At 30.5% G+C, this 16,647-nt stretch overlaps 1 protein-coding gene across 1 annotated transcript in view; it reads right to left on the bottom strand.

The window, feature by feature from the left end:
* Positions 1–16,647, bottom strand: part of LOC145322617 (multidrug resistance-associated protein 1-like) — a 273,276-nt gene that overhangs the window by 49,949 nt on the left and 206,680 nt on the right. The window contains exons 2-4 of the mRNA XM_080164764.1: positions 3,752–3,831; positions 3,234–3,310; positions 744–847 (exon numbers count right to left, since the gene is read on the bottom strand). Of these exons, the coding sequence (XP_080020890.1) occupies positions 744–847; positions 3,234–3,310; positions 3,752–3,827 (257 nt within the window). The 5' untranslated portion in view covers positions 3,828–3,831. The remainder of the gene's footprint in view (positions 1–743; positions 848–3,233; positions 3,311–3,751; positions 3,832–16,647) is intronic.

The following is a 16,647-nucleotide window of genomic DNA, read 5'->3' on the forward strand; positions in this document are numbered from 1 at the left end:
ATCAGATACACAACATCAAAAATAAAAAAAAAAATTAAGGTTATAGGAAAATGTCTTTGCACAAAACAGGCCATATTGGACTTCCAGATAAAGGTGAAACAATAAAATAGTTGGTCCTTAGATCTATTAATCAGGTATTAAAACAAAAATGTTTTCTTTATTGCCAGACTATTAGATGCTTTCTGGTAAGGGATTTCTTCAAAAAATCAGCATTCTGTCAGCAGCCGAGAAACTAATTTTAGGAGGTAAAAAAGTGAAGCCAAAAATGATTTGTTGCGCTTTGCTGTTCACATTTTTTATGCTTGTTAAACTATTTAAGAAGATCAAAACAAAACACAAAGATTTAACATTTAAGAGGTCGCTAACTTTTCTCAGTTAGTATTATTTCTCTCAAGCGGTGAGGGCAAAAGCTTAAGTGTAGCTACAGCAGAGAGAAGCATGTGTTTAAAGAGCCAGGACAACTACAGATATTAGGATAAACCAGAGAAAATTATGATGTAGTAGAAATGATAGGAGGACTTTACAGTGTAGGCAACAACTAAGATGTACGTAAAACAGCGAGTATTTCAAAGTTTATAGTGGAGGTAACCACAAATACAGATACAACAGAGAGAAACAAAATAAAAGTTAAATAAAGGCAGAGTATAAAGTTAATGGCAACTGCAGAATTTTAGATACAGTATAGTGGCCATTAAATATGAAATATAGTTATAACTCATGGAGATGAAGTAGATAAAGATCACCTGCAAAACTTATTTTCATCATTCTGTTGAACAAAACTTGTTGTAGAGAAGTTACTTGAGAAACTTGACATGGCTTCTAAGATACTTTCAGTTGTCTTGGATTCCTAAATTTGTGATCCAATCACAGATAAGACAATGGACAATGAATTTATGTACATTTACAATTATGATAAATAAAATTTTCATACTGTTTATTGAAATTATTGTTCGAAAACTTGGACCCAAAATTCATAGAATGAGAGAAGGTGTTTATAAAACATTGGGTACCAATATAATTCACAGTAAAAGTACCCTCCCTCCCTCCCTGAAGATTATCGGTGTTGCTATTCATCAAGCTTTTATTTGTTGGTGAGTTTAAAATCAAAGTGTTTTTTCACAAAATAGCCATCAGAATAGAATCATAAGTTTTAGATTAGTTATTGTTCATTTTGTCAGTTTGGTTAGGTTTGATCCATGCAAAGACCAGGCTTCAGAAAAGTTAACGCATATTGTAAGCCAGGGCTAGGGACTTTGTAAAGTTCGCAGTTGCAATCCAGTGTTGGTTGTTAAGATTACAATGTTGTCTTTAATGGTCGATATTGTTTATCACAATTGGGGGATTACACCAATTGATCATTTACTGTTTTATCGCCCACTAAAATTATAGCAAATCATTATTTGTTTTCAAAATAGTTACTTGCTTGTTATTGTTGCGCCACCTAATTACAAATTCGAATCATAAACCATCAATAGATTGCAAATTAAAAGAGAAAAAATGATGCTCTGTACTTTGAAGTTGAAGATCAAGGTGGTTTTCCACAATGTGGTCAGTTGAGCACTCTACCCCCACTCCAACAAGCACACTTGTTTATATTATGTTAGTGTTTTACTTAAGTTAGGTTATATTAGGTACAGGGTTAAGGTACTGGAGGACAATGCACTGCAGAGGTTTATTATAAGGGAAAAAACTAACCCCTCCAACTCAGGGAGTAAGGGAGGGGTCAATGGGCAATTAATTCAATTTAAGAGGGTTCGCTGAAAAGCAATGAAAACCAGATTTATCAAGAAAATTTTACCAAAATTGTAAAGGGATCATGGTAACCTAATTTAGAACAAAATTAGTTCTAAGAAAAAAATCATTTACTTGAAAATTAAATTATCAACACATCACAATGTAGTAAACATTCTGTAATTAATCACTAGAAAAATCTTGTTTAGAACTACCTCAACCCTTCTCATATATTTATAACTGACCCCTAAATTCAAGCGGTTCTAAGATTATTTAATACATAAATATCACAGTGGAGTTTCTATACATGAAATGACATTTTCTTGGGAAAAAATATTTGTTAAAACCAGCCACTAATAACAATTTTTTCTGTCTGCATATTCAAAACTAGCACAGCTGTTAGCGGGGCATTGATGCGCAAGTACCCAAAGTCAGTCAGAATCTGCTGTATTCGTGCACATTCCCTTTAAGCCAGTACCCAAAGTTTGAGACTCATAAAAATTGAATATTCGATCCATTGTCCCCTCCCTTACTCCCTGCCTCCAACTTCATTTTTAATTCATTTTAAAAGGGGAGAGGGGTTATGTTACAGCTGAGCACTTTAACGGAAAACACCAATATTACACAACAAAATAATTCACCTCAAAAAGTTTATATCAAATATTTTAGCAAAGTTTTGTTAGTTTAGATATGACATAGAATCAGTTATTAGAGGCTGCAGATCAGTTTTTAAACTTTTAGCTATTGATCAGAGTTCAAAAATGTATATTGAATAGATCTATTAACTTAGAGGACCAATCAGACTAAAAAATCCGTCCAAATGTCATGTAGACAAAGATTTTTGTTTATATTTTGTAGCTTTTAACGGAAGCTGTAACATGAATGAATGTTGATATACGAGGGACACAATTTTTGGACAATATACTTTTACTAATCAAAACATTATTCAATGCTGACTTTTTACATGAATTCCCCAAACCCCCAACAATTTTTTTCTAAACTAAAATGAAAAGCAAAGGGTCGACTCAACCCCCTCTAGTATTATAATTCCTCGATTGCGGATTAATGAGTTTTTAAATATGTGACATATTAATGAAGTTTATATAAACTACAAGACTCTTCCTCTATATTTTGTAATACTTAAAAGTTATATATGTATAGCAGTAAAAGTTTAAGAATTGTAAAACTCTTACATTTACAATTATAATACTTTATCAATTTCAAACAGATAAATACAATTGTCTGTAATGCTATAATTTAATAAGATAACGAAAACGGCCTGATATAATGGTTGAAAAGATTGGACATTTATAGTAAGTACCAACCAATCAAAGGGTCTAAGATTATCAGTTTTCTCTAAAAAAAAGTTTATACACTGTTTTACATTTTGAAAGTAAGCTTTATTAGAAAGCACAAAATTCTAAAGAAAACAGCGTTCTGCAAAATGAGTGTACAAGTGCAATAAAGAATAAGTCATTGTGTCTAAAGTTATAAACTTTTACCTGCTCCATGGTGGATGCTAATATGCTTGTTGAGAGGACATCTGGAGGTAGCTCTGCCACGTGGTAGGAGGCCATACCTGGACACAATAAAATGCTATGTAATTTTAAAATAAATCCGGACCATGGAAAGAAAATAAAGTAGCATTCGTCATATTTCTTGCCCCGGCGAGGGGCTCTAACCTAGCGGGACAATCATTAACCAAATCTTACCTAAAATAACCTATCAAAAGCTACGGTGGAAATACGACACAACTCGCTAATTTATTCTTTTTTATGCTCCATAAATTCTTTATTATCTTTTAATAATTTAAGACAAAATGGAGAAAAAATGATTCTAATTCAGACTTTTAAAAATTCGTGAAATATGCTGCAAGCTGTAAACTGAGCTGCCCGCCATAGTTTTAATAATCAGCAATTGTTTTACTGAGTTTCTACATATGCGAGAAAGACGGCTAGACAGCACTAACTTTAAATTGAATGGCGGCTACTAAGCCCCGCTGTAAAAAAAAATTGTTTACTTTTCTTGGGTTTGGGCGACACTAATCCAAATATAACAGGATAGTTGGGTATATCTGGCTGTAATGATAATATCATATAATCTGCAAATGAACAAGAATTGGATAAATGACAAACAAGAACAACTATGATAATAAGTAGCGCAGCATTGCAAGTTAAAACTTAAAAATAGCTTGAGTCAAAAATAAAGTTGGTAGAGTTTAAAAAATAAAGTAGAGTTTTAAAACACTGCAAAAAGAGATAATGTACTTTTGCATTGTGACATACGGACGGACATACCCTAACTTTAGAGTCGCCAATAAAAATTATAGAATTATGATAAATGGTTTATGCCACAATAATAGAGTAGTTACTGTGAAGTAAAATTATTAAATATTACTCACACCTTAATAAAATTGGGGGGATAGACACCACTTTTACCTCCCCCTTCTTGGACGTCCCTGGAGGGAGGGGACACTGGTCTCAAAACTTTTCTAATACTGTTTTTATAATCAAGTCTCATTAGGTGACTTAAAAACTTTGGGGACTTTTTCCAAAATATATTGTAATTTACATAATAGGTAATTTTAATCCTCGCAATTGAGGTTATTCAACCATTTATCGTTCATTGTCTTATCCCTTAAGATTTCTGTTGCTACTAAAAATATTACAATGTTAACTATTTTTAGGTTAAGCAGTTTCCTTTTTAATTTTACTCTCTTGAATGAATTGAAATTTCATATATAAAATTGTATTCAAACTAAAATTAGTAATTGGTTAAAGGGCAGGGTTCCAAAGTGACAAGACAATGGCCGATAAATAAATTTATATCCCCAATGATGATACACAAAATTACCACTTCTGTTGATTACAATTAGTGGTTGAAACGTTCGGAGAGACACTTAACTTTAGAAATCAACCTATTAAAATTCAATAAAAGTCACCAAGTTATCAAGCAACGAATGAGAAAACGTTATTATAAAATTCTGAAGATTAGTGTAATAAACAGACTATTTTCCCCGTACTTTCTGGATAATGGGCTCAAAAAGCCAAAGAGAGAGAGAGAGAGAGAGCTACAATAGGTAGTAATGAATTTAGAAATTAAAGATAAATATATGGTCTAATTATCTGTAGAAGCAACGCTTCTCTTAAGTTAGAAATGTCCAACTGTCTGTATATCTAGTCTATATGTCACTTTTTTCATATTCCTTTAGTTGTCTCATAAAATTTGAAATCGCAGCCATTTGGGACACCTCAAAAATAATAATAGAAAGCCATGTAAAGCATATATTGATACATGATTGGCCTTTATAATTAAACTTCTTAAAATACTTATTGTTACAATTTTAAACATTCAAAGAAACAATATACTTATCTTTTCTACAAATTTTCTTTCAAAAAAAACTTGAACAACTTTACTTAGTATACATGCATAAAATCAAACACAATAATTATAAAATTATCATAAATACACTTGAAGACTTTATTAAGTTTAAACGAATATGATATAAAACTTTCAAGTATTTTCACACAACTTCATATAAACCTTATCAGAGATATCAATGTATGTGTGTATGTGTGTGTGTATGTGTGTGTGTGTGCGTGCGTGTGTGAGTGTGTGTGTATGATTTTCATATTGATCGTCAGAGAAAAAAGAAAAATATATTTTTTTTTAAATTTGATTGCTTAATTGTATTTAGCTTTCCATAAGCACATCCGCTTAGTGTCACCAAATTGATAAGTTCGAATCCCGGTCCAAACCGGGTCATAAGAAAAAATATCAAAAGCCTAAACAGGCGCAACTCATTGCCAAGCACATTTAGTACTTCCAGACCAGAGTCGTACAATTAAAGGGTTACTTGTATGAAATAGTCGGGATTAAGGGGCCCTAATATATTAATTAGGTAATACAACAACAAAAATTCTTGCATTTTCAGAAAGGTATTAGATAAATGTAAAAAATACAATTGCTTTAATAATTTACAAAAATGGACAAATTTACATAGATGATATAAAACCTTTACTTTAAAAAGTACTAGCGGTTACGCCCCTAGAGGCTTCTAGGGGCACTTGAGGTGATGGGGGTTTGAATTCGACCACCATCCCCATTTTTTCTTTTAGTTTCAAAAACAAAAGTTAAAAATAAATTAGGGGGGATTTTTTTGGAGGAAGGGTGATGTAACTCTCCCCAAAAATAGCTATAAACCTTCCAAGGACCTTTGAGAAGCTACACGGAAATAGAGAAATGTATCGGTTAAGCGATTAGAAAGATCTTTCGCTACAGACAAATAAACACCTAACTTATATTACTACTTACTTATAGTATAGGATAGGATGATGAAGTGACAAATAATTAATAATTATAAAGAACCTTTAAATTAATAAAATACAAACATATAAAAATTCTATAAACCTATTCCTTTATCCATAGAGATTATAAATGTTTAAGCAAATTAAAAAGAAATGATGAAACATTGATAATAAGATTAGGCTTCAATCAAAATTAGAAATAAAATATAGTTTTTTAACAATTAATTTTTGTGTCCTAAGTTTTTAAAGCTAAAAACAGCTTACAATAAATCTAAACTTAGATATTAAATAAAATCTTTATGCTTTTAGGGAAAAACTAATTGAAACCGCTAAAACTTTAAGTTTAGTAACAGTTTGTCTAACTGGCTCTCTGTCAATCTGTCTATCTATCTATCTGTCAATCCGTATATATGTCCATCTATCTGTATGAATGTCCACTAAGATCTCGCAAACGACTGTTGGAAAGTTTTACATTATCATATAAAGGTTTTAAGCTCTTTGTAGAATGCAAACCCTCTCCAAGTTAAGACAACAGATCTATAGTATAGATGTATATAAGGACAACTACCTCCCTTCATTTTTCAAAGACCTCTTTCGAAATGTTTTCTCCTACTTGGCTGTGTAATATAAGCGATACCATTGGTTGATGTTCAATGACCCAATAGAGAGGTTGCACAAGGCGGTTGCGATGGGGAGATACAGTTATTTAACCCTTTCTCCCTCTAGTGTTTTACTCTAATGATAAGACAACCAATATAGTTTTATTAACCAGAGGCAGAGGCGAAGCCACAAGTATTTTACAATTTTAGCACTGCATTTACTAATCAGATGTATCAATGAAGTAGAGGTAGTGGGGAAGAGGGGGGGAGCTAGAGATAAGAAAAGGTGGTCAAGTATTAAGAAATAATTCTGTACTAATTATGATGACATGCAAATGTACAAATATCAAAGTTGAAAGTATGTAACAGTGAGTTTTATGTAAGCCTCTCAGGGTTCCAGGGATTAGTTAATGGATTTTTCTAATCCCCCCTCCCCCCCCCCCCAATTCTACTTTAGGTGGGATTTTTATACTCTTCACAGCATATAGATACACTTCGAAGGAAGTTTGAGAAGTAAAATAATTTATTTACCATGGTAGCTCTCTCACTCCTTATAAGCTTTTCATTTTTCCTCTTTGAACTTTGTACTTGATTTTAAAGAAACGATTAGAGAAAATTGGACAGAAAAATCCTTTCTATTATGGCTTCAAAACCGATTAATATTCGCTGGATTAGAACCGGTAATCAACCATACTGAAAAATCATGTTTAACATCGTATTACATACAATATTCCACGGATATTAATATAAAATCATATGTTTTGTTAGCTAACTAACTGGTTTTAATCTTATAATTTTTCATTTTTCTGTCCGCGGAAAGCTGTCTGTAATACGATATGATCAATAACTATTCCTACATCAAATGACAATTAGAGCGAAGCTTCACAAATCAAATATTAGAACAAACGAAAATCTAAAGAATATAGATTTAATATAGTGCTTTTAATAATTATTGTTAGGAATCTAAAAAAATAACTTGTTAAAAAATGTTTTAAATGGAAAATGCTTATTATGTCCATTTCGTTAAAAAAAATCCGCTTAAAACTGTAAAAAATGAATGAATGTTATGGCTTGTTGTAAATATTGATGGATATAGATTATTATTCTAAGCATCCTGGTTTAAAACTACAACACCTGCTAGAACCTTTACACACAGGGTGACTGACAAAAAAAAGTAAAACTTATGCTGAGGAGTATTTTAAACTTTATTTCTATGATAAGAGTCGGTCCGTAATTTGCCATGTTAGAATTATTCTTCACTTTCAAACTTTGCTTGGTGATTCCTATAACAGGTAGATACTCAATAATCGCTACCAGAAAGCCCGTTTGTCTGCTTAAAACATGCTAATTTTTAAATCTTTTAACAAATTGTTTTTTGTATGATTTTAAAGCATTTTTATTGTATACCTCTATTGTTGTAAACAAAACACGTTGACCCTTTGGGAGCCATCAACTGACCACACTGTAAATAAATAAATTCATACACCTACACACACACACACAAACACAACCAAACACACACACGCCTACACAACACACACATTAAAATACAAACACCCGAACAAACACACTTATATATAGTCAGCCTGAAAGTTGGCCGTCTCTAAACTTTCATCCAACTTACCATCACAAGAAATTGGTCCAACCAAAGATAGATTATACTATCCGATATTTAATAGAATATAAAGCATATACAGGGTGTGGGTAAAGATATATTATATTATACCAGATATTTAATTTGATAGAATATAAAGTATATACAGGGTGTAGGTAAAGATATATTATACTATACCAGATATTTAATAGAATATAAAGTATATACAGGGTGTAGGTAATGATATATTATATTATACCAGATATTTAATAGACTATAAAGTATATACAGGGTGTAGGTAATGATATATTATATTATACCAGATATTTAATAGAATATAAAGTATATACAGGGTGTACGCAAAGATAGATTATATTATACCAGATATTTAATAGAATATAAAGTATATACAGGGTGTAGGTAAAGATATATTAAATTATACCAGATATTTAATAGAATATAAAGTATATAAAGGGTGTAGGTAAAGATATATTATATTATACCAGATATCTAATAGAATATAAAGTATATACAGGGTGTAGGTAAAGATATATTATATTATACCAGATATTTAATAGAATATAAAGTATATACAGGGTGTAGGTAAAGATATATTATATTATACCAGATATTTAATAGAATATAAAGTATATAAAGGGTGTGGGTAAAGATATATTATATTATACCAGATATTTAATAGAATATAAAGTATATACAGGGTGTAGGTAATGATATATTATATTATACCAGATATTTAATAGAATATAAAGTATATACAGGGTGTACGCAAAGATAGATTATATTATACCAGATATTTAATAGAATATAAAGTATATACAGGGTGTAGGTAAAGATATATTAAATTATACCAGATATTTAATGGAATATAAAGTATATAAAGGGTGTAGGTAAAGATATATTATATTATACCAGATATCTAATAGAATATAAAGTATATACAGGGTGTAGGTAAAGATATATTATATTATACCAGATATTTAATAGAATATAAAGTATATACAGGGTGTAGGTAAAGATATATTATATTATACCAGATATTTAATAGAATATAAAGTATATAAAGGGTGTGGGTAAAGATATATTATATTATACCAGATATTTAATAGAATATAAAGTATATACAGGGTGTAGGTAAAGATATATTATATTATACCAGATATTTAATAGAATATAAAGTATATACAGGGTGTGGGTAAAGATATATTATAATATACCAGATATTTAATTTAATAGAATATACAGTATATACAGGGTGTGGGTAAAGATATATAATATTATACCAGATATTTAATAGAATATAAAGCATATACAGGGTGTGGGTAAAGATATATTATATTATACCAGATATTTAATTTAATAGAATATACAGTTTATACAGGGTGTGGGTAAAGATATATAATATTATACCAGAAATATAAAGCATATACAGGGTGTGGGTAAAGATATATTATATTATACCAGATATTTAATTTAATAGAATATACACTGATACAGTATATACAGGGTGTGGGTAAAGATATATTATATTATACCAGATATTTAATAGAATATAAAGTATATACAGGGTGTAGGTAAAGATATATTATATTATACCAGATATTTAATAGAATATAAAGTATGTTCTTGGTGGAATTTAGGTAATAAACCAAAAAATTAGTCTACATTCTAAAGAAATTCATGAATGTCCGTTCTTATTTTAATAGATTTATTCAAGAATTTACTATTGTATTAGTAAAATTCCTTAGAAGTTCAAAATTTACACAAAAAAATCTAACTCTAAAAATGATAGTATTATGTTGCGTATTGATAAAACTTACCTAACTAAAAATTCATACATTTAAAGTGCTTTGATATTTAAAATGAACAGCGGCTGTACCATTATGGTTCAGGCTTTTAAATTTGACCCAATTAGCAGGATTCAATTTAAATTCTATACAATTATTTAGAAAGTGTCCATACATTATTTTAATTACTGCAATGTTTCATAATCAAGACAGTTTTGCTATTTAGGATATTCAAAAAGAATTAAAACTGTTTTTAAATCTAAATAATCGTTGATGATACAAAATGTGTTTTTTTTCTACATAATTACCTAAAAAAATGGCTTTCTTCAGTTAAACATCCATGCTCATAGCTTTGGTAGAATTTGACACGACGAGTGTATGTTTCATTCAAACATTTAGATTAAGGCTAGGTAGCCGCACATTTCTTTTAAGGACGGCTTGAATACAAATGGATATTATTCTTAAAAAATACTGCAATTAAAAGATTAAATATTTTGAATGCATATGCCCTTAAATAACTGTAGATCGGCATTTGCATTTGGACGAAATTTTTAAATGTATACTTGATAAATGCTCATTGTAGGTAAGGTTAGTTCACGTAAAAAATAGAAGAGACGAGAAGGTATAGAACCAATTATGGCAAGGACCTCCTCAGGGGCCAGAAACAAGTTGTATTTTTTTTAAAATAACCAAAATGATTTGTTAAAAATCACCAATAAGACTGCGGCTGCGGTTGGCGAGCCTAGAGTTTGATTAGGGTTGTAATTCAACTAAATTAAAGAGATTAAAGCTTTAATTTGATGCATTTATTACCAGCTCAGTTTACAGAACTTTTCCTTAAAAGCCAGTTTAAAGATTTTACAACGCTGAAATTAAATTTTGAATTAGGATGCCTTGTTTTAGTCTTGCCAACTTTAATAGAATGTTTATACATATTACATGATAAGTAGAGTTTTATTTTTTACGATTTGTAAGTCTGTTTAAAAAACATAATATCATAATCACAGCTTAGGTTTAAATATTTGACTCCACATTATATGTAATGTCGAGCATAGCGTGCTAGCAAGACGTTTTACACAATACCCAAAAACAATATTTAAAATTGTAAAAACAATATTAAAAGTTGTAAAAATCTACCAACCAAATTTAGTAAAATCCACGAACTTCTAAACCACCTATATATTTTCTCGAGGCTACTTTGTTCTAGAGGCTACTTTGTCCGAGACTACTTTGTCTAAGTTCCGCATAAATATGACATTTTAAGTAAGTATTTAACAAGAAGGAGATTTTGTAGTATAGAGCATGGCCTGGTATTATATCAATGTTTACTTTCAGCAACTTTATTTCATCTTCTCTAAAATAAACAGATCTGTCTCACAACTTTTAATTTCCTCCCAGATGCTCAGGCAAGTTTCCACATTCTCCAAGTGGACCATCACAAACACCCAACTTTAAGCTTTAGATTTAAGTATTTGTTACCAATGATTTTTTATGAAAGCGAAGTTTTTTTATAATTATGGTCGGGATGTAAGGGATAACTCTTAATGTTAATTACGATATCTCTGTATTGCCCTGCCCTTTTTAAACTATGCTGTATGATTCCTGTAAGAGTTAGGTCCAATTTAGAAAACGTAGCAACTCTATAATCGTTATTAAAGGACTATAAGTCCATTTCAATCATGCTGGTTTTAAACTTTTTTTTCTATAATATTTGTGCAATTTGCAACAAATTTTTAAAACTACACCGTCTGATTTTAGAGCTTCTCTTCACGGGTGCTGTATATTAGGTAGGAACAATAAATATAAAAAATTTAATTACGAAAAAACAAATTACTTAAATAGTTTTTATATTTTTTTTTTTTGGGGGGGGGGGGGTTCTGTGGTGATTTAAGGTATTATATCAACCCTCAGCTACTCTGTAAATAGTATTTCCTGATGCTCAGAATAAGGTAGTTTCGAAAATTGTTTACATTTATCTCAAATGTTAATTTAATTAAAGGCGTGAAATATTAATTATTGTGGTTACTTAAAGGGTCTCTATTGCAACAAGCAGTTTGAAAAATCAGCTCTATATAAATATTATTTTATAGAAAAACTTCGCTTTAAGAAAAGCATTTAATTATTTTTATATCAAACACATTTTCCAGCTGAAGAAAAGCAAAATGTTTCTTGTAATATGAAATAAATTTTGAGCCTTTTTAATCAACCATTCATAAAAGTTTTCAGAACTATCTCACTTTTCAAATTACAAATTTATTTTTGCCATAAAAAATGTCCTAACTTAACTTGGCCGTAATAACAAATGATAAATAAAGACATATGAGTCAAAATTTCAGGAAGGAAGGGAAAATTGGACTGCAAATTGCATTTTTATCCAAAATAAAAATTATAAAAAAAACTTAGCTTAAAAACTGTTGGAGCTTTTATTAAAGTTCGACTGGATTGTACAAACTTTAAACGGAGAACATGAAAGTCTTAAGCTACAGATAAAAAAAAACTTACACTTGATGTTTTTTTATGCTGTTTCATAAATCTGCAAAAGAATATAAATGTGGTATTCGGCAACCTTGAGCCATGTTCTGTGGCAACCCTGACCTTGGTTCGGAGAAGGGCCGAGGGCCCTCCCCCGAGTACCGGGGAAGGGGTCAGCCTGACCCCTCCCTATGCTTTAAAATTAATGATAGATTTTGACAGCCTTATTATGGTTAAGCTGTATTGTTTGGTTCCCCCACCCTTTCCAGGGATGGGGGATCATTATTGCCCAATCTGATTATTGTATATGTATTTATATTGATTTTGCGTTAGGATTATTTATTCCAATCTGTGTATTTATTATTTGTTGTATATAACTTTAGTAAACCTTAGACCCTGAATAAAGTAACATCTGAATAGACTCTGTTTGTTATTTAGTGATTGCTAGAGAAGCGCAGCTTCTCTATAATATATGTGTCCACGTCTGTTCGCACTGCCGTAATCATTTGAACTTGGGTATCTGCCATTTAACCGAGGCGGATACCACATAAACACCAACTTTTCCAAACACATATAATACTTATTTTTCTTGTGTTTTCGTAAAGCAGTTGCTCTGTGACTTACTTTAGTCGACTTTTTTTGTAGGATTAGTTAATTTATACATGTCTGTAAATTATAAAGGGTTTTACAGTATTGCTTTGAAACCGATTAATATCTGTTGTATTATAACCGGATCTCAGTAATACTAAAGAAGTATGTATAACAGAGAATTGCAAACAATTTTCACAAAATATTAAACTAAAAATCCTGAATTTAATACCCCGAGACGCCGAGTTGATTGGAAGGAACAGACCAGCATTGTCTAACGTATTCCACTAAAGATTTTTAATCTTCAAAGTAGCAATTTTGTTCATTATTTATTGATCATTGTCTTGTGCCTTAAGATTCCTCTGCTGACTATCCTATGTTGTATTTTAATACTTTTTCTCGTATTCATTCGAATCCGGTGGATTGGAACCGGTTCCCATCCATACGAAAAAATTATGTCTAGCATCGTATTATATCCAGCTTTCTACGAATATAGAAATGTACAATCATAAAATTAAAACCAGTTTATTTAGCCGGTGCCTTCGGCACCTCGGGGCTAAAAAAACTGGTTTTGATCTTATAATTGTACTTTCTATATCCGCGGAAAGCCGTTTATAATACGATGCGAGAAATAACTATTATTTGATTCTATCCTGTGAACATTTTTATCCCTGTGTTGGCAACTACCTAATCAAACTTGACCAAAAGGTTTCTTGTTTTGTTCTGTCTATCATCACGGAGGAAGAGAACATTGACAGAAAATTAGATTTAAGTGGAAGCTTAACAAAGTGTCTCATAAAATCTTGAAAAATGATTTTCATTTTGTTTCAATTCCTTACAACATATGGAAACATGAAAGATTTGTGTTTATGATTTTAAAAAAAAATCTTTATGAAGTTTATTTAATAACAATAAAGTTTAAAAAATTGAAACGTTTTCCTCTTTGTTTTACAAGTAGATTTTATTATCTAGATTGATTTAAAAGAAGAATTTAAATCACAGTGCGTATAAAGGTGCTTTGACTTTTGTGTCAAAACCTAAATTGGGACATAGTGCATTTTATTACCCTAGGTTAGGTAACTTCATTTCACTTTTCAATAAAATCAAAAATGCAGCTGTTTTTGAGAAAATTAGATTTGAAAATTTCAAGTTCAATTTTCACCCACTAGGAGTTACCGCATAATCATGACAAGAAAAGCAAAGATTTTTTATTTAAAATTTTGAACAACTTTGCTTTTATAAAGTCTGTCATAAAACCTCTCTATATATGATTTATTTCAGGCTGAATTTCCGTGACCTTAGCAAAGCAACTGATAAAAATGGCCCTGAATCAACTCATTCAGGAGTGGTTTTATGACGAACTTTATAAAAGCAAACTTGTTCAAAATTTTATAAAAATAATCTTTGCTTTTCTTGTCATGATCATGCGGTAACTCCTAGTGGGTGAAAATTGAACTTGAAATTTTCAAATCTAATTTTCTCAAAAACGGCTGCATTTTAGATTTTATTAAGAAGTGAAATGAAGTTACCTAACCTAGGGTAATGAAATGCACTATGTCCCAATTTAGGTTCTGACACAAAAGTCAAAGCACCTTCGAACGCACTGTAAAATGTTATGTGAAATTTCACAACTTCCACATGTGATCTCCATTATGTTATACCTTATCCTTCTATGAATCTCTATAGTCAGTATACATTTTTATCTGTTAATAATGAGAAATACCACAATCCAGCCATGTGCTTACTTCAAGACTATTTCTTGTCACTCTAGAAAACTCTATTGTAAGTATCAATGTTACTCTGATATTCATAAAAAAAACCACAACCCCTACATGTGATCTCCATTATGGTTAACCTTATCACTATGAATCTCTATTGTTAGTTTATATGTTACTTTGATATGCATTACAAATACTATAACCTATCCATGTGCTTACTACCATAGTATACCTTGTCACTCTAGGAATTTCTATTGTAAGTATCAATGTTACTCTGATATTTATAAAAAAAAACCACAACCCCTACATGTGATCTCCAATATGGTGTACCTTGTCACTCTAGGAATCACTATTGTTACTATAAATGTTTCTATGATTTCATTAGAAATACCATTACATGTGATCTCCATTATTGTATCCTTGTCACTCTAGAAATCTCTATTGTTAGTTTAAATGTTACTCTGTTAATCATGAGAAATACCACAACCCCTTCATGTGATCTCCATTATGGTATACCTTGTCACTCTAGGAACATCTATTTTTAGTATGCTACAACCTATCCATGTGCTGACAACCAGATTATATCTTGTCACTCTAGGAATCTCTATTGTTAGTATAAATGTTACTCTGTTAATCATGAGAAATACCATAACCCCTTCATGTGATCTCCATTATGGTATACCTTGTCACTCTAGGAACATCTATTTTTAGTATGCTACAACCTATCCATGTGCTGACAACCAGATTATATCTTGTCACTCTAGGAATCTCTATTGTTAGTATAAATGTTACTTTGTTAATCATAGAGAAAATACCACAATCCCTACATGTGATCTCCATTATGGTTTACCTTGTTACTCTAGGAATCTCTATATTTAGTATGCTACAACCTATCCATGTGCTGACAACTAGAGTATACCTTGTCACTCTAGGAATCTCTATTGTTAGTATAAATGTTACTCTGATATTCATAAGAAGGGTGACAACCTATCCCTGTGCACACCACAGGGGAAAATTTTTACAAAAAATTGAATCAAAGATAAAAATGTTAATAAATAGCGCAAAAAAAAGAAGCTACCCAATATATATATTAGATAAAATATGTCGTTTTATATGGATCTTTACATGCAACCAGAAAATATAATTGTGTAAAGAAGCAGCAAGGATTTAACTTACATTAAATGTAACAAGTTTGGATTTTCAAATCAATTTATATATGTAGCTCTTGTGTGTGTTAACACCTGTTTCATAAATTTGGAACTTAAAATAAATTAATTATTCAATTATAAACCTCTCAAATCTTTACTTTTTTATTAAAATTCCATTTTAGTATTTTACTTTAAATGTATGTTTTATTTCCACTGTAAATTTTGCCAAACATATGAAATATGAAACAGTTTCACTATGAATAAATTTTTAGAAAAGAAAATTACAAAAATTTTATTGTTTTTCAATTCATTTTACAACCAGCATATGTCTTAAATAAGTAAAGTATATTTTTTCTGAAACTAAAGATCCCGAAATTTGTAGGACCAAATTGTCTTTTCCTTACTTCTTCCGCCCTTTCCTAGAGACTAGGGGCGAAGCAACATGAATTTTATGAAGTAGTAGCATCAATAACGTTCAAGATTTTTGTGTTCGGTGGTGGTTAAAAATCGTAATAGAAATAGTAATTAAATTTTGGGGTTAAAAACATTGTGCGTTCACCACGCCTAAAGTTCATAGATTTTTGTAGATAATCGTTAGCAGGAACATTTTACCATGAACTGCACTAGATCCAAAAATTCATCTCATTTTTACTTTTTAATAAATTTGGAATTTTCTAATTTTCTT

Source organism: Acartia tonsa, chromosome 6, assembly GCF_053477335.1.
Source record: "Acartia tonsa isolate MP-2025a chromosome 6, ASM5347733v1, whole genome shotgun sequence".
Taxonomy (NCBI): Eukaryota; Metazoa; Arthropoda; class Copepoda; order Calanoida; family Acartiidae; genus Acartia; species Acartia tonsa.